This window comes from Nicotiana sylvestris, chromosome 2 (genome assembly GCF_000393655.2).
Source record: "Nicotiana sylvestris chromosome 2, ASM39365v2, whole genome shotgun sequence".
NCBI classification, from domain to species: domain Eukaryota; kingdom Viridiplantae; phylum Streptophyta; class Magnoliopsida; order Solanales; family Solanaceae; genus Nicotiana; species Nicotiana sylvestris.
The window spans coordinates 115,314,018-115,340,675 of record NC_091058.1 but is presented as its reverse complement, the minus strand read 5'-3'; the positions used below and the strand labels follow the sequence as shown (position 1 = coordinate 115,340,675).

General features: G+C 35.0%; 2 protein-coding genes and 1 long non-coding RNA gene across 5 annotated transcripts; all 3 read right to left on the bottom strand.

Annotated features, from left to right (window-relative positions):
• Positions 1-5,274: 5,274 nt before the first annotated feature.
• On the bottom strand, positions 5,275-6,509 carry LOC104226699 (uncharacterized). Its single transcript, XR_011405094.1, has 3 exons — positions 6,374-6,509; positions 5,968-6,278; positions 5,275-5,490 (listed from the first exon to the last, which is right to left on the bottom strand). It is a non-coding gene; the product is annotated as an uncharacterized lncRNA (long non-coding RNA).
• A 9,104-nt stretch (positions 6,510-15,613) lies between these two features.
• Positions 15,614-16,891, bottom strand: LOC138868078 (ATP-dependent DNA helicase PIF1-like). Its single transcript, XM_070166396.1, has one exon. It carries the CDS (start codon positions 16,889-16,891, stop codon positions 15,614-15,616), a length of 1,278 nt encoding a protein of 425 aa, XP_070022497.1.
• Positions 16,698-21,521, bottom strand: LOC138868076 (uncharacterized). Of its 3 annotated transcripts, none has more exons than XM_009778786.2 (5): positions 21,387-21,521; positions 19,844-20,147; positions 19,600-19,685; positions 19,457-19,516; positions 16,698-17,118 (listed from the first exon to the last, which is right to left on the bottom strand). In XM_009778786.2, exons 2-5 carry the CDS (start codon positions 20,115-20,117, stop codon positions 17,080-17,082), a joined length of 459 nt encoding a protein of 152 aa, XP_009777088.1. In that variant the 5' UTR covers positions 20,118-20,147; positions 21,387-21,521; the 3' UTR covers positions 16,698-17,079. The 3 variants fall into 3 exon arrangements, with proteins under 3 accessions (XP_009777088.1, XP_070023573.1, XP_070023574.1); XM_070167472.1 differs by lacking the exons at positions 16,698-17,118; positions 21,387-21,521 and adding exons at positions 18,978-19,368; positions 21,227-21,321; XM_070167473.1 differs by lacking the exons at positions 16,698-17,118; positions 21,387-21,521 and adding exons at positions 18,978-19,265; positions 21,227-21,321.
• Positions 21,522-26,658: the final 5,137 nt, after the last annotated feature.

Here is a 26,658-nt window from a genome sequence, read left to right as displayed (position 1 = left end):
CAAAGTGGCCTCCGTGACCTGCTGTAATGAAGCCTTAATGAGAAAATTATAAAGTTATTTATGGTGAATCAATGAGATAAAAACAATTTAAATTTAATATTAATACAAACATACATGCGCTTGTGAAAGATCCACAGCACCCGCCGACGATGAGCCATAACTCAGCCGGCGCCCACCATCCACATCTCGGGTCAGCCGATCCTCAGTAATAGTCGATGGTCCTGAAAAGAACTGCTCCCAATCTACGGTAATGCTTGTGCTCGTGATCAAGAATGGATCTGACAAGGTCAGCTGCGATACTGTTGGAGTCAGCGCCAGCTGAAGGCTATACGACGGTATGCTACTGGGATGCTCGTCTGGCTGAGGTAACCCGGCAGATCAGCTCCAACATCCTCATCAGGTGGCTCTACAGGTGTCTCAATGACCCCTTGCTGGGGACCACCTCCTCGTCGGCCCCCAAGACCCTATGGGGCACCCCTGCCTCGTGGGACAGCTCTGCCTCATTGTCCCCTCGGTAGTGGGACAGGCCTACCCCGATGGTATTGCTCTAGTGCCAAATAAGCAGGGACGTGCTCTAAGCGCTTGTCCTCTCTATCTTGGTGTAGTGTCGGGGCAGCCAGCTCTGTAACCTGCTGACTATACTCCTGCAAAGCGACTGCAGGATCGCCGGCATGCTGTTGCATCTGCAGTCACAACTGGTGGACTAAATGTATACCAATAGCCTGCACAACATGTAAAATATAAGTTACAAAACACTATATCACAGTTATAGTAAGAATACCAAATAACATACCAGTGCCTCGTGCCTCCCGGCGTATGGAACGTACCGACCGCCAGCTCTATGAATGGGGTTCCCGACGAAAAGTCGAGTAATGCCACGGTACCAGGGCATATAATCATGCTCAGTATCCTGCCGACTCAGTGAAGGGGGGCGGAATCAGCTCTAATCGCTGGTTCCAAGTAAATATCTAATCCTCTGGCCATGCCAAATATGCGTCGTCCACCTTGGAACGATTATCCCGCTAGTAATGTGTGGTCTCCCAGGTGGGCACTGTCGGAACAAACTGCGGCTTGCTAAACTGGCGAAGTACCCGCTCGGTGGTATGATGCTCCACAATATCAAGGCAAAACAACAGGACAGAAGATCTCCACATATCACGGTCGGCCGAGCAACAATCGTGCAAGCCAGCTATCAGCGCGTCGCTATATGGCGTCCAGATGAACTATTAAGGAAGAACAGAAAATGTCATTATACACAACTTGTGTTTGAAGCAATAACAAGTAAACTTAGATATACATTTACCTATGCGTCATCCTGCAAATCCAATATATCCCTGCACAATGAAAGATTATGCCGAGCCTCGTACTCGCGTATATGTCTCCGTCAGAGTACCCACCTCCTAGCTAGAGGGAGCAACTCCGGTGGTACATCCGGATCTAATGGTGGTAGAGGTGGCTGCAACTGCAGGAACCGCTCCCAGGCCAAAACCTAACATAAAAAGTTGTAAGATATATTTTTACTAGGTATGTTAAAATGAATAGAGTATTCGAATATGTTGTCACCTATAGTAGCGGCAAGATTCCAGCAACCTCACGATGGGTTCCCATGCTCGCCCGGCACATGCATCTGTACAAGTAGGCGAGAACAGTAGAGCCCCAGTTGTACTGGGGTAAATCATCTAGCAACTCAATGTGATGATGAAATCTCAAGCTGACTAGGTTCCCTGAAGTGTTCGGGAACAAGACCCTTCCAAACAACAAGAGTAGAAGCAACCTCGTATACCGGTCAACATGATCATCCGGTGTAGAGCCATCGATCTGAGGATGCAATGCCTCCAACCACAGTTGAATAGTCGTCAACGGAAAATGACTAGTCCCATGCAGTACAATCGCATCCTCTGGCCGGAAAGCAGTGAGCCGCTGCAGCATGTCCAGGTACTGCACACATGTCATCTCTCTCATGCCAAGTGGCAGAGCAACGGGCAGCCCATATAAAACCTCCATGTCCTGCAGTGTGACGGTAGCCTCGTTAATGGGCAGGTGGAATGTGTGCGTCTCCGGTCGCCACCGCTCTATCAGGGCCGTGATCAAAGACCAATCGAGCTGCAGCCACCTGATCTTAATCATCCGGTAGAAACCTATGTCTCGCAAGCGCGCGACTACAGGGCATGGAGAACTCCGTTATGCAGAAAGTCCCACATGTCATCCACTCTCTTGGCGTAGAGAGTCTGGGTCAGTAACTCACCCTCCCATATGTGGGCGGACCTATGATTGCCCTGTAACGAGAGTATCGCATCGCTCGAAGGTCCGGGATGAGTAAGCGGCACCTCCATGTCGTCTACTGTAAATTAAACAACATTAATTACATGTTAGTTTTATAATTTTATATGTTTGTTTGTAAATTAAATAATTAATTTTTATAATTTAATTATGATGTATCCACATAAGGGTTCCATGCTTGATATTTGAGGTCCAGTAGCACCAAGATATCCTAAATTCTTCTATGTGTTAGTTTTATTATAATTTTATATGTTAGTTTGTAAATTAAATAATTAATTTTTATAAATAAATATTCACATAAGGGTTCCAGGCTCGATATTTGAGGCCCAGAAGCACCAAGATATCCTAAATTCTTCTATGTGTTAGTTTTATTATAATTTTATTTGTTAGTTTGTAAATTAAATAATTAATTTTGACAAATAAATATTCACATAAGGGTTCCAGGCTCGATATTTGAGGCCCAGTAGCACCAAGATATCCTAAATTCTTCTATGTGTTAGTTTTATTATAATTTTATGTGATAGTTTGTAAATTAAATAATTAATTTTTATAAATAAACATTTACATATGGGTTTCATGCTCGATATTTGGAGCCCAGTAGCAGCAATTTATCCTAAATTCTTCTATGTGTTAGTTTTATTATTTTACATGTTAGTTTTATAATTTTATATGTTTGTTTGTAAATTAAATAATTAATTTTTATAATTATACAATATTTAATTATTAAATATTCATATATGGGTTCCAGGCTCGATATTTGAATCCCAATAGCACCAATTTATCCTGAATTCTTCTATATTTTAGTTTTATTATTTTACATGTTAGTTTTATAATTTTATATGTTTGTTTGTAAATTAAATAATTAATTTTTATAATTATACAATATTTAATTATTAAATATTCATATAGAGGCTCCAGGTTGGATATGTACGGTCCAGTAGCACCAAATATATGTTGACTATAATTGGACAGAGTTTGTATTTGATCTATCAGTTATTTTGACGTATTTTTTAGTATAAGAGATACTTAAACTATAGGGAAACTACGCTAAAAGGCACTACATTTTACTACGCTAAAAGGACTACATTATACTATGCTAAAAGGCACTACATTTTACTACGCTAAAAGGCATTACATTTTACTACCCTAAAAGGCACTATATTACTAGTTTTAAGCAAATAAATAATTTAAATCAGATAAAACACAACAAATATATTGTAATCACAAAAATACATATAAAACAATAGTAATTTATTAATATTTTTATTAACAAATAATAACGATTTAACAATTTTTACAATTTTTTTACACATTAATATCTTAGTTCGGATAAAAATAACATACCAATTTAATCGCAAAAAAAAAAAATACAATGTTTTTCGGAAAGTTGAAGATTTGAAAATTTAAATCCGAAACAAGCAACTCATAACAATAGAAGGCTTGGCTAGGATGTGGGACCAACTTTGATTAGTTTTTGTGGGATGGGTGGAGTCCACTCGAATTTTTATCTTGTTAAAGAGGGAGGGGGGGGGGGAGGACCGTTATTGCCGTGTTTAAAAATGGGGAATTTGGTTTTGTCCAGAAACGTGGGGAAAATGGAAGGGGAATGATTATTTATACAGGCAAAGCGCGGTTTATAATCGCGTTTTATATACCGGCAAAGTACGGTTTACAAATGATTATTTATACAAGCAAACATGTGTACATTTAAAAAAATATTTTGAGTCCAAAAGAACCACATTTAGATTCCGGACTCATTTACCTTGCCATAGTGAGTTCGAATTTGATAGAATAAATGATGAGAAAAGTAAAAATTGGAAAACTAATGTTTAGAAATAGACAAATATTTTAGTCAACAGGAACTGCGAAATAAATTATTTATATCACATAGCGGAAATAACAGTTGACCTTGTTTTTAGCTTTTGAAAGAATTTAAAGTTAATGTCATTCTAGAAATCGAGAAGTTTCCATAGTGGTACTAATCAATAATCCCTTTGGAGACGGAAAACTAAAGGCCTGAATTGAGTTTTTTTCCTTATGCTTTTGATTGCGTTTAACGCAAATTTAATTAGTGGCAAGTGGCGAATCATTTGCAATTATAAGGTGGGCCTAAACACCTAATGAGTTCATGGAATATTGTATAACAAGGAAGATAAAGAACTTAAATAAATATAGTATTAGTTGGCCAAAATCTTAATTTTACTAGTTAACATAATACTTAATATATATTTCAATAGTCAATAGGGAAATAAGGAATATTTGCTAATGAATGATGGGCACCCATGTGTTGTGTTTGATTGATCGGGAAATATGGGGTGGAGTGGGGTACCACACGGAAAGGTTTTTCCCCATTATCCACCGCCATGCTTCCAGTTTAGGAGGCACTTCAAATTCCTTTTCTACCCAAGAAACGAAAAGGGGGATATTTACACAGTCGTACATATTTATTATTTACTTTGTCTAACATATATATATATATATAGGGACGAAGGCATGTATCTTGTAGGGTGGTCAATTGATCACCCTTTGTCGGAAAATTACACTGTGTATATAGGTAAAATATTAGATTTTAGAGATAAATAGCATATATTGAACACTCTTTGTCAGAAATTTTTTCCACTTATTTCAAGTTTGAACACCCTTAAAGAAATTTTTGACTTCGCCACTATATATATACTAGTAGGATAAGCCCAGGCTTCGCCCGGGCCCAACACTAACAATGTTATACTTTTAGTTATATGTTATGTTACTTTGTCAACATAAAGGTGTTGATAGTAAATTTTTTTTTGGAAGTAAATTTGTTAGTACTAAGCTAAGCTTGCATATTATTTTGTATAGGTATGTGGCTATGGTTTTACTGTTGGATTAGAGTTATGATGAAAAGAGTTAGTTTGTATAGCTAATAGTAAATAGTTGATAAAAACCTGCATAGTTAATCACACAAAATGTGGAAGGATTGTAGTGTAGTAAACAACATCACCAAAATCTGCCTTGGTAAGAGTCAGTTTGCCAAGCTATTTATACAAAATGTGAAATATTGTACTGCAGTAAACAGTTCATGAAAATCTACTATTTACACAAAATGTGGAAGAATGTACTGCAGTAAACAACACCACCAAAATCTGCCTTCAATGTAAGTATTACAACAGCGGTGGGCTAGCAAAAAAACATTGGAGCGACCTTTGTTGCATTTCAAATCTGATGAGGCACCTGTATGAACAACAAAGTGAGAGTTAAATGTAAAATAGTAGTTGAGAATATGTACATAAATTTTATTTTGAATTGTTAAAAAATTCCAAAATTCTGCTGGACTGTGAGAACTGTAGGCTTTACAGTATAAGCAAAATCCATAAGGTTACTTTTTGACATAAAATAAGCATTGTAATGGACAGAAATTGAGAGAAGTAAATGTAAGTGTTCATTAATTAGTAGTCTAAAAGCAGACAACAGAAATTCTATTGAGAATTGCAAATGTCATCCAGCTAAATAATTTAACAAAGAATTAGAATGCATGAATGGATGGATAAACAGTATTGTTACCCGACAAATTTTTTATTATATATGAAATTACTGTTTGTGTTTGCAGTTGTTTAGCAGATGCAGTTTTTTTGATTTGGTGCTTACATATAAAGTAACTTAGTTAAAAGGTCTTAAAAAAATAGGGTCTATGAAGTATCAGTTTCTAACCTTGACTATTTTTGCCGGCGACTTGCTGAGTCTATGAGTGGTTTCTTGGTTGGGTTTCCATCTTGTGCCGATGGAGTGCGATTTGCTTCTGCAGAAGCGATGGATTGTACCTTTCTTTTATTTCCCTCACCAATAGTAGTTGATGTTGAAGACTGTGCCGAGTCGAACACAGTCTGTTTTTGCATGTAAGATATGATAGCAGAGGTGCCAGGTGATCTATCTGGTGTTCGAAGTAGTCTTTTTTGTAAATGAATTTTGAACAGCTTGTTTAGCAAGTGCTCTCTGATATGCTCAACAGGTAACAGCTGTTTCTGTGAGAATAAGTTTGCTACAGATTGAGTTAAGTGAAGACTTTAAACTAATTTGGAGTCACGCAAAATAATTCTAGAGTTGGCAGTATATATACCTGGGCAATGGTAGTTTCATATACTTGCTCTGCTGTCATTGAAAGGTTTCAGCTACTTTGTTCGACACCATTGTTGTTATTGTTCCGCTCTCGTCTGTGATTTCAACTTCAAATTCACATCTACAATATTGTGTTTATGCGATGATAAGGTTTTAGCTGTCAGATGTCATTATTGAAAGTGTGTCAATGGTAAGAGCTATTATTAACTTGGAATAATAATTCTCTCTAGCTTGCAGTTGATACAAAGAACTTTCTTTTTGCGCTTGATTCGTGCTAGATGTTGACTAGGGCTGTGCCCGGATCAGATCAGATCGGATTTAGCATATTTCGGATTGGAATTTCGGATTTCGGATTCTAGAAAATGCAATCCGAATCCGATCCGAATTATATCGGATCAGATCGAATTTTAAAATTTGGATCGGATCGGATATCAGATCGTATTATTATGCCTCAAAGTTAAACTAATATGTATATTTTCTTTGTAAAAGAGGCAATACATTAAGAAAAATTCATGTTTATGCAATTATGAGAGTACTATGGTGCCAATATAGCTAAATCTAGCAATTGTAAAGGTAATAACTTGGAGGTTGATGTAAATTAAAGTGTAGTATTTATACATGTCCTAATAATTTCAGATTTCGGATTGGATTGGATTAAAATATACAAATCCGAAATCCGATCCGAAATTCGAAATTTTAATAAACATAATCCGAAATCCGATCCAATCCGAAATTCAAAATTGAATGGATCGATTCGGATTTCGGATGTCCGATCCGAATGAACAGCCCTAATGTTGACACTCAGAGCATAGAAGTACGAAGAAAAATTGGAACTCACTTGGTAATGATATTTCTCCTTCAACATAAAAACTTTGTGACTGTTGAGAAAATAATAGAAAGATACTACTTAGTAATCACAACATAGAATAACTCACAAGATAAAATGGCGATCCCAATATTGGTGTTATTCAGTTACCGGTGTATTATTCTGTTCTTATTTCTTGCGACCATATTATTTGTCTTAAGAGTTAAGTTACTGGTAATGTTATAGCAGAAATAGAATATACTGAGAAAATGTTTTAAGCGTATCAGCTATGTGAAGTTATGTGAAGTTCATTTAGCTAAAAATTGTGTTATAAAATGTCGACAGAGGTTTAGTTTCTCTATTCATGTTAATATATGGGTTATTGCATTTGTTTTATGACTTATTGGAGTTAAATCTCTATAGGTATACAAATATTCGGCTAATTTTCTTGAGCTTTATTTGTCTTGGGGTACTCCTTTGTTTGCTGGTGAAAAATATTTCTCTTTGTTTACGTATTTTCTTTGTTGATTTCTGGTAGAAAACAATAATTGTCAGAAGGCTATTTTTAATACGATGTAGAAGCAAAAGAACGATCGATGGTAAGCCCAAGTCATATGTTTTAATATACTTACAGTGGACTATGAAGGAATGGTTGAAATGGGAACTATTTGGTCTTCAAAAGGTGCAACATTTAGTGTCGAAGGCGATTCTGATGTACTTTTAGAGTGTATTCAATTAGCATATGCTTGTTCTCCTTTGCCCTGCAATGTAATAGGAGATATTATGGGTTTTTTTGGAATCATATGGTATTAAAAAATGGAATGTATTGGCGGGCAAATAAAATACATTTCATACCAATTTATTAAAGTTGTTGCCTGCGGGTACAAAGGGTCGCTTAAGATTGATGAATTGAACCTTGTTGTCAGGCGAACCTCTGCATATCATATAGTGTACTTGTTAATGAATAAGTTAACAAATCTAAACATTGATGTACATGTGTGATGTAAAGTAACTTGTGAATATTTTGTTTAAAATTAGAAACAGCTATTCGTTTTGCAACAATGACAGAATATCTATGTAGCTGCTGTAGTAGTTCAGTTCCATCGTTGTCCGCCAATTACCCCGTATAGTAAACAGAAAAGGTTTTTTCCTATGATATTAAGGATGCACTATTAAATACATATTTTGTTGTTAGAGGTAGTTAAAGTAAACATTACTTACTTGTCGTCTATGAGAATGGCCTCTTGAAATCTTCTGTTTTCGCTGCCCTGATATATCATGGTACCGCAATTTGCCACAACTGCCACCAAGTCTGCTTTGGAAAAGCATGTGGGTATAAAAGTAGAATGTCGCTATTTAAATTTGATAATGAAGAAACATGTTTTTTTACAGCAAAAATAAAATAGTATAAAGTCATGTTTGTTTACCGAATTCATCTCCTGGAATTTGTTTCTCGATATCGGCAAAGCACACCATGTTTAATTTTGTAGGCAACGGTAACATTGATTCTTCTTCATTGTTCTCTGTAACAATAAAAAATACTGAAGGTATCGACGACCTATTCGAATCTGTGCATGGGAATTGCAAAACGTGACGGTTCCCTAACTTTAGCTGCTGAGATGAGGTACGTGTGGAAATGTTTGAACAGGTTGTCATAATGTGCCACTTCAGGACCATATGTTATGATGCAGATTTGGTCTTCCTGCAATTTGTTAACATGTAACATGGAGAAAGTGCTTACAGATATGATAGAAGCTTATTACTATGTAGTTGAGATGATTGTGAACTTACTTTTTCATCTTCGACAATGGTTGTTTGGAAGGCACCCGGTTATCTCTGCTAATTTTGGGGCGGATTTTGTCAACAACTTGTATTTTACAAGTCCAATCTCTAGTAAATGGCGTGATTTCCTGGATGGTATATCGCTGCTCCATCTTTTGAGTAGCTTGCAACCTGTTGTAGAACAAAGTAGTTGAGCGTGAAGAATTATATAAAGAAAACAATTGAATGTTAGCCATAACGCTGGGGATAGTTATGTGCTCCGTTGAGATCATAGCTTGTCAATTTAGTTTGGATGGTTTATTCTCTCGCAAAGTTATATTGGGTAATCTGATGTTTGCGCGTAAATGTAATTGATTGTTTGTGTTGCAGTTTATCAGGTATGAATTTGATGGTGCAACAAATGTTTCTTCATTCCTCCCGGGTTCCTTCTTGGAAGCTAAAAAGGAGTTAGTTTTTCCCTTTTTATGTTACTATGGTAATTGTGATTCCCGCATGTTCTTAGTTATATCCTGTAATTTCAAGTTGTAAAATTGAGGGTGAAATGAAGTTCAACCTTGTAGAAGGAAAGACCATGAATAAACATGGATGCCATCTGTTGCATTCTATTAAAATCTATAGAAATTTTAAAATGTAACTTGAATTAAACTTAGGTTTAACAACATTAAAAAGTATAAGATGAATGGACTACCTTGATTTTTTGGTTAAAACTTGCAGTGTAGCTGAAAAGTTAAACACAGTGAAGGAAGAAGGGAAGCAGAAGATTATTTAGAGACGATTTTGTGGGATTGGTTTGAGTAGTGAGTGTTAAAGAAAATTACGACAATGTTGTGCACAAGTGTCAACAAAATTTACAGGTGTTGGTCTTGAATTATAGGTGTAAGCTAAAATTAATCTTGGAATGACTTACGTGTCACTGTAGTTAGTGCATTAAGAAATCATTGTCAGCAATTAAATTATCTGATGGTGGCACTACATCATATTTAATATAGATAGGTGATTGTTGATAGTATGTTTTAAAAGGCGGGGGCGTGATGCGAGGCGTTTTATATTTGATGAAGCAAGGCGTAAGCCTTGAGACGTGGGGTGTAAGTCACACGTATCTTTAAATTTTATTAATTTTAAGATAAAATAAAATAAAAAATATTTATAAAAATTACATTAAAATCACAAAATTATAACAAATAATCTATTTAAAATATTTATAAATTATAATTCAACTATGAATAATACGAAAAGTATGAAATGTATTCGATACAAAATCTTATATGTATTTCTTAAGGAGTAATGAATCTTGAAAGAATTTCAATATTATAATTTGATTTTGTCTTAAAATTCGCCTTTTATTTAATATGCTTTCTATTTGAAAGAGAATTTATATAAAAACATAATTCACAATTTAAATATGATTCTATTAAATTAATAAGTATTGTATCTTGTACAAGTGGAAAAAAGAATATTTTAAAAAATAATTTAAAAAAAAATTATGGATTATTATATAGTAAAGACATAACAAAAGTTAATAAATAAATACTTTTTAAATGAAAGATTCTTTTAAAATTAACTATCATAGTAATTTTAGTAGATAACGTTTGCTTATGACATAAAATACTCTCAACTTAATGATTTATGATCAAGGAAAAAGTTATTTTGAATAGTCAATGATTTATTAAGAAAATTTGAGTATTTACAAGGTTAGTTATACGTTCCAAAAAGAATGAACCCTTTCTAAATTTGGTAACAATTTAGCTTAAAGTTACAATTCTACCCTTAATAAAAAGCTTTTATAACCACACAAATACTCTGGTCCCCATTTGGATTTGTTTAGGACCACAAATTCCAAAAGTCTTCATTTTTTTCTTAAACTCTGTGTCCAGTCAAACAGGTTCACATAAACTGGAACGGAGGGAGTATTAGGCAAACCTTAGTACGTTGGGCATTGGCCGTATTCGGGGTGTAAGTTCCGACGGCCGAGGTGTAAGTCTGACGGCACTAAGTCCCACACATAAGTCCAGGGGCGTTTTACGAGTGTTCCGCCCCGGTGCGAGGCCCGACCGAGTCCTAATTCTGCCTTTTAAGACAGAGGTTGATACAAATCAGAATTAGCTGGTTACAAAGCAGAGTGGAAAATAGAAGTGTACAGTGAAAGCAGGGAAATATTTATGAAGGAACTACTGTAAGACAGAAAGGTTTAGTAAAAGCAGTGAAATATGAACTACTGTAAGAGTTTCATTCGGCTGATAAAATTGTTTCCTTATAGGGAAGTTAATGTAAGTGACTGTAGAGGAAATGTTAGAAGTACAAAATAACATGAATTGGTCTGTCTGGGCACACCGTTAAAATTTTTATATCGTTTGGTTATACGGAGTATTACCTAGCTATTCCGACGGTAACCTGAAGAATTGTATTAGTGCTATATATATGTAATGGTATCAAAATCATGCGTATCCGCGCAATGTATAGCATAACAGGCGGATAATGTTATATATTGTGAGGAATCATGATTGTATCTGTGAAGACGAACACTGCAGTTTACAATTGAAGTTGCGGACAAAGTAGGCAACACTCAAGTTTTGCCTTGGGCACTTACATTTTTGGCTGTCATTAGCTGAAGATATAGCAGAATTGTCGTTGGCAGGGATCACTGGTAGTTCCCAATTGAATGGGAAATAGTTGTATGTGAAAAGAACCTTCATAAATAACCACTACACATATCAAATGAGAAAATACAGATCAGTTGTATTATCTTTCGGTCATCTACGTTATCCATACGTTGCAGTGAACCAAAAAAACTGGCTTATTCCAGACAAAACATTAGGACATGTAAGGCTTTGGTATTATGACAATTCATTACAGTACCATTAAAACATGTGAATCCGGGTTTCAGTCTAATGTAATTTAACAGATTTAATGCCAATTTGATTAATATTATGTTTTGTTGCAGGAAATGAAAGGTAACAGTAAAACGAGAGAGAAATGATTGTTTTTCATAGCTGAAGTATCCATAATTTACTTCTAGTCGACTCGAACGAATGAGTAAGTAGGCATGCAGGAGTTGCCATCCCTTCCTCTTTTACTTCGGCTTCTCTCTCAGTTGCCTCTCGAAATGTGGCAAACAACACCTCCCAGCCATGTCAGTTCAACTTAGACTTAGGGCTGACCTTGCCTCATTCTTGAAGCTACTATTTCTGCCCAACCAAACATAGAATAAAGTAACAAAAGAAGTAACGTTGTTACTCTGCCTTTTGCCGTTCCCTCGTATGTCTTATCTTCCTGTAGGGACCTAACGAAGCTTGGACTTTGAAGAACAACAATTTTACTTTGTTTTAAGGGTCGACAAATAAGGAGTGGACTTAACTTCATGCCCATTATAAAAGGCGCAAGGATATTTGCCTTACTGTAATCGAACCCAAGTAAATCTCCCGTGACTGTGTCAGAAATACAATTCTAGTTTTAACCCTAAAGTGTAGTCTGCCTTAACCTTGTTAGTCACATAAATGGGTTGTTGCTTCTTTTCCTTTTACGCAGGAGGAGGACATTACCATTTATTGAAGGAGGTAATCCAAGGGCAATTGAGCGAAGATGATCATCCTTTTGCTCCTGTAAGGCTTCAAATGATCTTCTCCAATAATCCCTACAAATTTTAAGTTTGGTGTAGGCAAATTCAGATAAAACATATTGTTAAAATCAGTACCAAAAAGAAGAAAATCATATTTTTATCAGACTCTCTCCATTTTTCACACGTAAATCATTTTTCTGTAACCACGTATGACTCATTATTCATCTGAACCAAAATGAGCCAAGTATGACTTGAAAAGTGACCTTTACATGATGGCGTGGTTGATGTGATAAGTTGTGCAGTTATACAGAAAGTGCAACCAACTTTTGAATCTTAAAGTGAATGTTATAGCCACTGCACCTTTTCTTTTTTAAAAACTATGTAATTTGATAAGTATTATCAGAAATACACTTTAGCGGAGCAAAATTGTCCAACATTTATAGATGTCCATTAAAGATCAAATTACTGAAAAGACTTGAAGAGATCTGTTGATTCATTGTATAGAAAGAAGGCAATTTAAAGATTTTAAGTTAGAAGAGCCTCCATTTGCACATAGAACGAAGAAAATATCCCCCCCCTGGTTGATGTGATAAGTTGTGCAGTTATACAGAAAGTGCAACCAACTTTTGAATCTTAAAGTGAATGTTATAGCCACTGCACCTTTTCTTTTTTAAAAACTATGTAATTTGATAAGTATTATCAGAAATACACTTTAGCGGAGCAAAATTGTCCAACATTTATAGATGTCCATTAAAGATCAAATTACTGAAAAAACTTGAAGAGATCTGTTGATTCATTGTATAGAAAGAAGGCAATTTAAAGATTTTAAGTTAGAAGAGCCTCCATTTGCACATAAAACGAAGAAAATATTCCCCCCCCCCCCCCCCCCGCCCAAAAAAAAATATGGGAACAAACTTCCCAAAGGAAACATAACAGAAAGATCAGTCAAGGTCAAAATTAAGAGTTGTGGAGAATGGCAGAAAATAACAAATATAAGGAATCACAACTTGGTAGATGAAGTACTAAACCTGTAGAAAATAGTACTAAACCTGTAGAAAATAGTTGACAGGTCTCTGTACCAACAAAGGTTCATGAGGAGGTAAATACAATGCAAGCAATAAAATTTAGAAGAGCTAACTTAAATGAATAAAGATGTACAAATAACCTTAAAGCGCAATTTATCTGGATAGTACAAGTGTCAATTAGCAAGAGTTAGTATGCGACCTCATAGTTGAACAGCTCAGAAGTTAGTTAGAGGTTATATATTTGCAAGGAATAAATCAAAAATGGTCACTCAATCATGCGTACAGATAAGATTGAGGGCTAAATAAGGCTAACACACACAAAATGCAAACAGAAAGTACCACTTCAGCAGGTTTGCTTTTACTTATGCTTCCAACATCTACATGGCAAACATTTCATAAAGCATGCACTCTAGCATCCCAAAGATAAATCCAGAAAAGCTGTAAGTGTAAGTTGTTATTTAATATTTTGAATATTCCTACGACCTAGGTAGAAACAAATAACCATCTTTCACAGGAAATTGGATCCTTTGAAAAGGAAAGAAACCAATTAGTAAAAGGATGTTATTATCAAAGTGGAAAATTACAATCCTTCATTCAAAAAGAACTTTTTGCAAATGCGTAAAAGTTTTTCCTATTTGGGCAGAATTGTGCCTCTTCCATGGCAACCCATCCAGAGAACATTTATTTGCCACCTCACATTGACCAGTGATTTCACTTGCAGGTTTCAAACATTGACTCCGTAGAGATGTGAAAAATACAACTGCTTTTTATAGTGTAGATTGGAAAAAAGAGGAAAATAAATATGAATTCCGGAAAAAAAAGGTGGTAACCAGGAATAGAAAGGGAAAGAGTCGATGACAAAGGGTAAGCGCTTAATTACTCTTCACTTTCACTATATTATTATTCCTCAAATGTCAAAAAATAAACTTGGTGAAAAAACAAATATTAGCGCAAAATAAAAGCTAGTTAATTTATAAAAACAGAAAGGAAATGATTAGAAGTATAGAGCAAGTTTTAACATGAAATTGATATCTTCATATCTAGTAGATTTAAATTCAAAGATTGAATTTTGAAGAGAAACATGAACGATTCATAATACTCAAAATAACCAATATCGCGTTTGAGCTCTAGATAATCCATATTAAATATTTGTGATGCAAGATATGAAACAGGAAATAATAGTTGAACCTAGCGACCTTGTAACATGTTTGGTGGTTGTTATGTATGCGGCATGCCCAAATAATTGATTTGCTGGCGAGATGATGCCTCACGTACAACCTACTTGGTCCAACTCAAAATTTTGGTTGGCTAAACATAGGAGCATAAAAGAAATAATTGTGACTAAAGGCGCATAGAATGTGGAAAAGAATTGTAATAAAGTAAGCCAGAAGAACCTTGAAACAGATATACCTTATTGGTTTTGGAAGATCCAACGTATGTTGCTTCACTAATCATCCCACCTTTTAGAATTGCAAAGCATAAATACACAATAAACCCTCCTCCTTTTTCCGGGCTTGGGACCGGCTGTGGTGCAGTAGTGTCACTGAAACACAGGCGGAGTTAAAAACTTGGTTTTTTTATTGTTGAGCTAAAGATCATTAGGTTTCCTACGAGAAAGCTTTCTGAATAATTTCGTCGTAAACGACATTATATGTTGAATGATCATCATTATTGTCTGTTGTTGATGGTCGAATCAGTATTTTAACACAGTTTGAACTTTTGGCTCTTGATAAAGCAACGTAAAGTTGACCATGAGAAAAAACAGGTTCCCGTAAGTAAATTCCAACAAAATCTAATGTTTGACCTTGAGCTTTGTTTATGGTCATAGCAAAGCACAGTCGTAGGGGAAATTGTGTTCGCTTAAATTGAACAAGTATTTTTTCATCTTGTGATGTTAACAATCGTATTCTCAGAATAAATACATGTGTATTTTTGAAATCACCACTTTCAATTTTAGCACTTATAACATGTGTTTTAAAGTGACAGCATGTCAACCGTGTGCCATTGCATAAACCTTCGCAAGGATTCAGATTTCATAATAATATAACTGGACAATTTTCCTTTAAAGTTAACTTATAAGGCAGTAAACCAGGAGGATCGTAAACTATTTAGAAAATCTTCAAACTGACTTTGATCATTTGGTTCAATAGTTTCATCTACTGCAACAAATGTTTTAGATATTTCTGGGAATTTAGTGATTAACATATTATGTAGTTCGTTGACAAAGTCATTCTTCGTTGTTAAAATAACACGAGATGTTATCATAGATGAATCAGGAGAAAATGCATGCAAATCAGGATATGTTACACTAAACAATGCATCTAAGGATTCTTCTTCGGTCGTAAAAGGAATAACAAAGGAATCAGGAATCGCTATTTTTTTTCCACAATTAGTTGTTTCTGTTCCATTTCCAATTTGGAGTAAATATTCACAAAAAGAAGGATCTGTTCTTGCGTGCATATTTTCAGATAGGTACAATTTTTCAAGTTTATTCCAAATTTTAGAATACAATAAGCTTTCGTGAATAAAATCTTCTTTTTTCCCATTTCGAACAACTGGTAGAGTTTGTCTAAAGTCACCTCCAAATACAATAACTTTACCACCGAACATTGTATCGACATTCATAATATCTCTCAGAAGTGCATCAAGAGCTTCAATCATATTCTTTTTTGCCATTGATGCCTCATCCCATACAATTAATTTTGCATCGCTAATTAAACGTGCGACTGAACTTTGTTTACTAATGTTGCAGCAAAAATTATCATCTATATCAATAAGCATTTTGAACCGGGAGTGAGCAGACCGTCCTCCTGGACGGATAGAAGCTGCCACACCAGAAGTTGCAGTTGCTAAAGCTATAAATTCTTGGGACCGGACAGTTGCCAATAATGCACAGTACAAAAAAATTTTACATGTTCCTCCAGGACCATCGATGAAGAAAGCTCCTTGTTTTCCAGAAAATACTCTATTAATTATTGTATTATAGGCATGTAATTGTTGAACATTCAATCTCTTCGGTAAGATCAAGTCTTTTTCACTAACAATAATATTTCTTTCAAAATGAACATCCTTTGCATCCTTTGAAATTTCAGAAGGTCTAATATTCTCTGGAATAAGCTTATACTCATTTATGTCGTGTCCCATAGAGTACAAAATATCATTGATATGGCTTAAAACCTTGTGCCGAATGGTTTTTCCTTGAAATTCAGAGAAATGTTTAAAGTCTTCGGACATTGAATCTTCAAACATTTCCCATAATATTTTTGGATTAGCAGGATTGCAATATACTAACAATGTCGCAAATAAACGTCTCAAGCTATACGACATTTGATAGTTTACAGCCTCCGACATTCATTCAATTAAACTGTTGTTACAATATAATAATCCTCTTTTTTCTGCTGATTCTCTAAATGTACTACAAGGTACCTCGTTAACGGTGCGAAGATCTTCATATGATTTAGGTCCTCTCACGTTCATCAATAATAACCTGAGATAATACCTCTCTCCTTCTGTTGGGTGACATGTTACAACACGTCCGATTACGTTACGTTTTTGGCGACGTGTCCACGTTCTATATCCTGGAGACCATACAAAATATTCCGGGAATTCCTTATACAATAATTGCATAGCTATAGCATGTTCATCGGTTGCATTCATAGCAAAAAATTCTGTCAACATTGTTTTTCTAATCATCGGATTATTTAGAATTCTATTAATAGTTTCATTGCTTTTAAAGGAAACAAATTATTGTCCTTCTAAATGTAGTTGAAGATGATAAACACTCGGAGTCATTTCATTAATAGGAAAACCAAATAAATGCCATGACGCTTCAGGGGGTGTTACTCATCTAGCAGATCGATATTCTTTTATTTCATCTATTTCTTCATTGTTATGTATAGAAAAGACAATTTTATCATGTCCTTTGCAAATGTATTTGTAAATATATTTTACAACTTTAATATCAGAACAAACTTCAATATTCATATGACAGTCAAACTTACAAAGTAAGTAAGGGTTGTATGGGACAACCCATGAATTGTCCAGATATTGTTCTCTTATATGTACAAATTCGCCTATGTTTCGTCTTCTGTAAATTGGATACGAATTCTTTCCTTTTGATGTTTGCTAAGCAAAATCTTTTGGATAATCAAATTTACAAAGTCCTCTTTTTCCCATACATGAATTTGTAGGATTTAAATCACCGCACGGTCCGTGCATCATATGCTGAAGCACGCGTGAGTAAAGGTGCTCTTTGGTATTATGATCAGGCAACTCAGCGCAAACAAACTTATCATAAGACTCAGGGGTTAATAATTTGTATTCATCACTAAGTATGATAAGAAAATGAGCATGTGGAAGACCACGTTTTTGAAATTCTATAGTATACATAAAAGCAGCAACTTTTCCAAAGATTTTTCTTTTCAAGATATCTGCCTTTAATTCTTCTATTTTTGCTCTGAATACTCGTGATACTAAATCAGGTCTATTTTGAGTTTCATCCGTTGATAACAAGTGTTGTTTTATTTCCGGCCAAGACGGATTACATGTCATTGTTAAAAAAATATCAGGTTTTCCAAAACGTTGCACTAATGCAATAGCATCCATATACCATCGGCGCATATCTCTTGTCCCTCCTATAAAGGTAACAGGGAGGAATGTTTTCTTCCCAATCTTGGAAGATTTTGTTTCCCCAAGTCTTAAAAAATCAATAAGTCCTTATAGCATATATATTCGAAACAAATCTTGATTAAAAAAATAAAAATCTAATCTTTGTGTTTCTAGCTTTATGAACACATCTACTATGAATTGTTGAAATAATCTTGCACAATGTAGAACTTCATTTTTGTCATCCTCTCTTATCTGAAATTTGTAACAATAATACTCACGGCAAGAAACTGTCTCTCTTTTCCATTTTCCTTTTTCCATAGTTTGAGCTTCCATATCAAGAAATCCATCAATGGAACACATGTTTTTTACACTCGGTAATTCTTCATGTTTACAATAACGTTGATCTCTTTGCGTGATTTTTTTAATACCACAATACCATCCATTTTGACCGTATGGAAATAACAACGGGTATTGTAATGGGTCATAACATCCATAATAATACTTTACTGACTGAATCTTGTTACTATGTGTGTATATACGAATATGAGGCGTAGAAACAGTATCAGCAGCATTATTATGTACCCATATTCCAGCCACTTCTGTTGTAGTTGATAGATTATATACACGTTGATCTGACTTTGGTTCACATTTAAGCGTGATATAGCAGTCGGACAGTTTTGGAACATTTGTCAAGGATTTTAAAAAAATAGAATATGGATTAATTGATAGTACATGCATAAGTTTCCTTACAATTGATTCGTTGATATTTCTTGAACAAGCCATTCTGTTAGCCAGTTCATTTTCATTATCATAAAAGTATAACTGCATATTCTTTCCTTTTTTATCAAAAGGAAGTAAATCAGGTATAAAATGATACATTTGTCCCTGAACTTGAAAGGTATATATACCATGATATCTCCTCGCCAAATCTTTATCCTTGGTTACACCAAGTGACGTAAAGGCAAACATATTGTTGTATGTTCTAATGTAGGTTCGAAAGTGCTTAGCTTCTTCGGTGTTTCCTTTATACAAATCTGATAATTCATTAGGCAGCTCATATGAAACTAACTTAACTGACCCGCTGCCACAACAAAATCCAGGAGGTTCATATTGAAACCTTTCTGCGTTGCAAAATTTACAGTTTGGAATGGGTTTTAATCGTGCATAATCCGTATCTGTGTCATTATTTTTCTTATGGATTACTTTGGTCAAGGTACAACCTATATGTTATAAGTATTGTTAAAAATAAAGAGATGGAAAATATTCTACTAATGAATAGTGTTACTCTAGCGTCAAAGAAATACTAACCTTTGCGTGTGGCAATAGGGAAGACATTATGTTGTCCCTTATATATACGCGATGTTGATCCTGGGGTACAAATTGTCACAATTTAGATGTACACCTAAGTTGTGACATACTAACAAAGATGTTCATAGATGTTCTAGCTTTACCTCTTTCAAATACAGAAGACGCATGACCGACATTTTTTCCTTTATCCAAAGAACTTGAGGAAGTATAACATCATGCTTGCTGCCAACTGCGACAAATTTGAAACGCATTGTACATTTAATATATTCAAGTAAACATGTGATATCCTGCTCTGCGTATAAAATAATTACTTAATAAATTATGAATATTTATATGTCTGCTGCTACACTAACATAACGTAAATAAAACGCAATAATTCAGTCTAACCTTCGTCGTCAGCAGACGAAGCCTCTGTTATGGTAAGAGCACTATCTTTTCGAATCATAGGGTGACATTGATACATTACTCTTTCATCTGGATCAACTGTCGATTTTATGGAACTATTCCATTTTTGCCGCTCAAGTTCTTTGGTGCGGCGTTGTAGTAACATTGTCTCTTTTTTATCGGGCGATATTTGCCCATAAATATCATGTCTTCTGACATTCTTGTCAGAGTTTGGATGTTCTGCATATGGCCATTTGTTTCTTCGCTCGGGATACATTTTTTTCACAAGCTTGGTACCGCAAGATAACTGCATTTAGAACATTCAAACCAAAAAAGGCGTCAGCAGACCCTAAGTAACAAATTTTATTGTTCATTCTACTGGTAAATAATAGAAATGTAATAACCCGTCGGGTTAAATCTTTTAAAGATCAGCCTTTTTATAAATAAAAAAAGAATTACTGCACCACCCTTCTCTTCCTAAATTACCAATTCATCTAAATCTAAACCTAAACAATGGTGTCACTAATTAGCCCACAGTTATACAGAAACATTAACTATGAATCTCACCAAATAGCTTAAACTTGGTCAACTAAGTATTTGACAATGACAGTCATACTAATTAACATAACCAAAATCTACATAACATTATATTCAATTTCACTAATCCAAAAACCTATAAAATCTAAATACAATAAAAGATTCATCTAAATGTATAACCTAAACAATGGTGTCACTAATTAGCCCACAGTTACACAGAAACATTAACTATGAATCTCACCAAATAGCTTAAACTTGATCAGATAAGTATTTGAGAATGATAGTCATACTAATTAACATAACCAAAATCTACATAACATTATACTCAATTTCACTAATCCAAAAACCTGTAAAATCTAAATACAATAAATAAAGAACGACAATGCAAAATAAAAGAAACTAAGAAAATTATTTTATAAAAACACTGTAGGATTTTCATTACCTAAGATTGAAGAAAGAGAACTATTGAATGGTTCTTCAAATCATACCATCTGAATCTGAATGACGCTTTGAGTTTGCTTTTGTATTCGTTTGTTTATTTATTTTCTTTATTTATTTTCCTAAATCTGAATCTGCAGAATTATAAAAATAGTACTTATATGTGATTTGAGAAAAGGGGTCTGTGGGGATCGAGGATATGGCAATGGCAACTTCCGCTACTCTTCTTCTACTTCACTTCTTCCCCTTTTTAGTTATTTGGGTCCCATTTTTAATTTTACTGCCATGGTCCCAAAATCTTTTAAAGATTTAAAGAAAGTAGAACATCAGGGAAAAAATGAAGACAACTTAGAATTCACATAAGAAATCAAAAACAAATTAATAAAAATAAAGAACAAATCAGAACCCAACCTCAGTTTGTTTTCAGCTTTCTGAAACGGATCTTAAGACCAAACTGAAGAAAAGATTGTTAATCAAGCGAAAACCACAAAGATCTGATCTTTTTGCAGAAGAAGAAAAATTAGAACAAAAAGCATAAATAAAATGAAATGCTAGAGTGATTGGAATAAACCTGCTCATTATGGTATATGTGAATCGAAAAGGGCTAACTTCTCTGAATTCGTTGAATTAGCAAGTGAGGTCTGCTGGATTTTGGGGCCATGAATGCTCAACTTGGAAGTGGATGCTTGTAACAAGTTACGGGAATTGGGAGTCCACGCATTCGGCGACCGCAGAAAGAGTCAGCAATTATAAGGGTGAGCCGTAAATTAATGAAATTACAGGAATACCCCAGACAATTTAGAAAATTCAAGGGAACACACACGTTGACGGAGAGGTGCATGTGTTCCCTCTTCTAATAAGTAGGAATATATATATATCAGCTATTTTTAATTTGAGCGAGTTGGACGAAGGACTATTTATGTTAATTTAAAGTAAGGAAGAGGTAGAGATGAAGTGCGAAAAAAAGAGTAGGAAATCAAGGAGTAAAACAAAATTTCATGGTAAAAAAGAGAGGATTTAGGCACCTTTTATTTTTATTTTTCATTTCTTTTCATTTCTTTTTTTGTTTTCACTACTACTCTCTTTTTGCTTTTTCTTTACCCTGTTTGTGTAGGGTTTTCTATAATTATTTTTATTTTTGTGTATGAATGGTTTGATTTGGTTCGGAAATAATTACTTTTGGATTGTGACATGAGAATCCTTTTGAGTTTTCTAGGAGAATTTTTTTTTAAGATCGAACTTAGAAAGGAGTTGGTGTTGGTCGAAAGATACTTCCTTCTAGTTTGTTATTATATTTGGTACTTAGCAATCACGCCTAGTGTTTTGTAAAATTGCTACTGAAAACTGTTGCTCCCTGATTATTACTATTTCATGCTACTTTTTCTCCCCTTTTATTGGAATTGTTAAGCGTTAGGATGCTTTTAAGGCTTTTTTCACTTCTAGCCCATGACAGAAACTATTTATATTTGGTAGCCAAAAAAGTGTATAAAACTTTTACAAAAAATATACATTGTTCTGGCTATTATTTTGAGAGTGGCTATACAGTGTCATTTTTTCATTCTTTTACCTACATTCTGGTGCGACCCAATATTTCGATGCAGCTATAAAAATAGCATGTGCTAGCTAGTTTTCGGACTGGTAATTAAAAAATGCCAGCGTTTGCAAAGTCATTGAAAAATAGCCACTATTTTGCTGCAACACGGAAAAGTGGCCAATTCTTTAGAGTTTTTTTTTTCTAGAAAATCTTTGGAAATATATTGATTCTGAACTGTACTACTCGTGATTGATTCCCTACTACTTCTGGAATTCATAGAAACTTCGATCACGCACGATCTCCGATACAACACCAGTTGGAATAAAAGGCGGCGCTGGATCGTCGGCAACCGGAGGTAAAGGTAACGGCGATGTCACGACCCAAACTGATGCGTCGCGACGGGCACCCCATATCTTACCCAACCGAGTACTAACATAACGTATCTTTTCATGTCATACTATCATAGATAACTGAGCCGAAAGGCTGCCATGAGTTAAGTAGAATACAACATGTGATACCAATTTATACATAAGACATATGGGCCTATAAGGCCAAAATAACACTCGTATACTGAACATAGGCCAACAAGACCATACAATCTTTTACATACATGACATCTGTCTACAAGCCTCTAAGAATACATAATTTTCATAAAGGTCGGGACAGAGTCTCGCCATATCAAACAGTACACGTCTAAATCATTCTAACCAAACAAGCAACTCCGAAGCAAATGGAGTGCACCAACATCTTCCACTGAGTTTATAGCCTACTTGGAGGGCTCTTGGCCTATCTATCGGGACCTGCGGGCATGAAACGCAGCGTTCCCAGGCAAAAGGGACGTTAGTATGAATAATGTACCGAGTATGTAAGGCACATAAATAAGTACATAACAGACATGGAAAAAATATAGAGTAAATAACTCAACCTGTAAGTCTGAAAAACTTTGTAAATCATGAAATACTTATAGTGTCATGCATATGCGTATGAATGTCATATCGTGTATATGTACATATTTCATAACATCATCAGCCTCTTAGGGCATCCCATCATATCATTTCGACCACTATGGGCAAAATCATCAATGTATACCAACTGATCAGGTGGTGGTGCGTATATAACGCCATAACCTTTTCCCATATCCCATATACATATAATATACATATATACACGTATATAATGCGATATGGTCATGGATCAATGTACATGAATGCAATGCATGTGAAGTACGTTAATAAAATCTTTCGGAATGTCATAAGACAATTATGTCTTTGAGTAATATCATGAAGTAAAACCTTTTCAACTTACGTATTTTTCTGAGATTCATGAACAGAGGATAAAATAATAGGACACATGGGAATTCAAGAATGTAGGCATTTCTAATACTTCTATGAATAGAGTCATTTGTGAAAGTTGTGCATTTACACGTTCCGTTTGTGCCGTATGGATCATGCCAAAAGAAAGAAGGGATAGCCTTAACATACCTGAACCAATTTTCTTGAGAAAGATTGCACCGTATTCCCTTATAATTGCAAAATCTCACAACGGTAACACAAATCCAATGCCTACTAAGTGATTCATCATGTGTTATTTAGTATTGGAGTAGGAAAATGTTATAATTTCCTTCATGAGGTCTAAGGTGAGTTCTTAATGAAAAGAACTATTTACTTGAATCTCTTGAAAATCTAAGAGACCAAATGAAGTAAATTGGTCACACATCTCTTAAGTGTATTTGAATGGGTGTGGACTTACTTCAAGTGGTAACTAAGCCACTTTAATTGACCAAAATATGACATCTTGCAAGACTTATAAGAGTCATATTAATTGCAACATTTTGCTGCCATGTTTTCAAGGTTATCCAAAAGATTATAATAAGTTATCCGGCCATTTCTTAATAACTTGTTAATTTCCCATTAACCAATACCCCACATAATTAAGAATTATCTCAACTTACTTAAAATATTACTTACTTTTAACACACCTTATACACCTTACTATCATGGTCATGTAGTAGTACTTTGTATGACACTCGTCCATAAATATCGGATATTAACGCTCGGCCCGTATATTATCCTAACATGCCAAACTTGGACGAAAATTCATTTTCTTTGACTTGCTTCCCCTCTCATCTTTAAGAATTTACTCATCACTTGTGAAATAACATAATTCTTATAATCTTCGAATAATCTTTTCCTTGGACTGATATCAATTACCTTACGACAAATTCAATATACAATACTACAGGGTGCAACATTGTCGTAATTTAATACTGCAAAGCGTAACATCATCGTAGTGTAATACTGCAAGGCGTAACATCATCGTAATATAATACTGCAGGATATAACATCATCGTAATATAATACTGCAGGATGTAACATCATTGTAATATAATACTGCAGGATGTAATATTATCGTAATATAATACTGCGGGACGTAATATTGCGGGGCATAACATCATTCCCCCTTTGGAACATTCGTCCTTGAATGTTGACTGATGCTCTTATCATTTTCATAATTTATAGCTTTTGTGAATACCTTAATGCTCTCCTTGCCATTTAGGCAATTGTTCTATGAATAAATCCAAAGACCAGGGCATTCCCCCCTTTAGGCCTCTCTTTACGCCACGACTTGTGGCCTGAATCCTTCCAATCTCGTAACTATTGTTACATTCTTTCATGCAGCCTGTACTACTCTAATCTTGTAAGTGCTCCTATGCGATCCTCTCTACTTTTTTCTCCAGCTTTTAGCCAATCTTTATGCCTCACTTTGTGAACATATACAGAGCTTGGTGAGATGTCCCTCTAGGCATCTATAAGTATACTGAAGTTCTTTGTTCGATACTTTGTCGAATATACGAATATTGCTATATCTTATTACATAGACTCGATTATCAATTCGTATGACTTTACTGCATCTAAGTAGGTTAGTATACCATCTCTTTTACTTCGATTTGTCATTACTGAGGTCTACGACTAAACTCCAGGTTACTTTCTTTGCTTATCCTATATGTATAAGGCTAAGTCCTTTAATGCTTCCGCATTATTGTTCATATTAAGAATGACGACCTAATCTCAACTCATACTTTGTGACTTTTGTCCATCCATTATGATTCGCCTCAATATTGATCTACAATATACCATTGATAACTTGAAACTTCTTACGTAATACCTTGCCACTAGGGCTTACATTGCATCGACAAATATTTGAAGTGATTTTCATAATCGTATTTCATAGCATCCCAATGTGATTCACCCTACGTGGGTATTTTAATCTTGTGCAACTCATGAAATCCCCCTCTTCTTTTTTTTTCTTTTTTGTTTTCAAATCATTACTCAATCGAAAGCCCAAATGTCATCCTTTACTTATCACAATTACACCCTCATTCCATTAACAGAGCAACATTCCATTTCTTCTAAATGATATTAGTCTTAGACTCCTTGTTTCATTTAGGCTATATTGAACTTTCTATAACTTAGATAAACTATTAGCTCTCTTGTTTTCATGGACATAATCCCGAGGACTTATCTATTCTCGTCACCTTTTCATTTGCCTTTCCTTATCCTTACTTATGTCTTCTTAAAACTTTGTCACTCTACCATACTTTAGCTTGCGACCTATACATATCCATTTATACTACTCGCAACCTTCCTTCAACTAGCTTGCACCATAGATTTCTTTATGTTATTCTGGAACGTCAAGCGAGACATCACATCGCCTCTAACTCTTCTCTACTCTTTTAACTAGACCTCTCGGTACTTAGAAATCATAGACTGGAAGACATGCCGCTGACGATGCCGCTATCATTCCCGGTTATTGAATCCTCGTGCTTCTAGCCTTCTATCCGAAATGTGGACTATTCACAACCTTCTACATTTGAGTATCTCGTACGTTGTTCACCTTTACCTTACTTAAAATCTTGCATCATATCTTATTTATTTTTTATAACCTCCCCTCCCCATAGGTATGATTCACACCACAACTTGAAGCTCTATTACAATACTATAATTCGGTGGGAGCTTCGAACCGACTTCTTATGAGGCTGTTACTTTTTTAACTGGCTTTATCGTAGAGCTATTATAGAATATGGCTACTGTACTATCTCTCGTATACCTCTGATATCTAAAAGGTAATCTTGCAATGTTCTCAATCACGAGATCTATAATTTTCTGGGTCTAATAGTCAGATTCCTGATTTACTTCGTTGATGTAGCTCTTTAGTTTGCTCCTCCTTTTGATCAGTCTTTATGTAGGCTTAAGTTATATTCCGATATGCGGATTTTGGTATTAGTTATTACTTTGGCCTTTCATGGGCG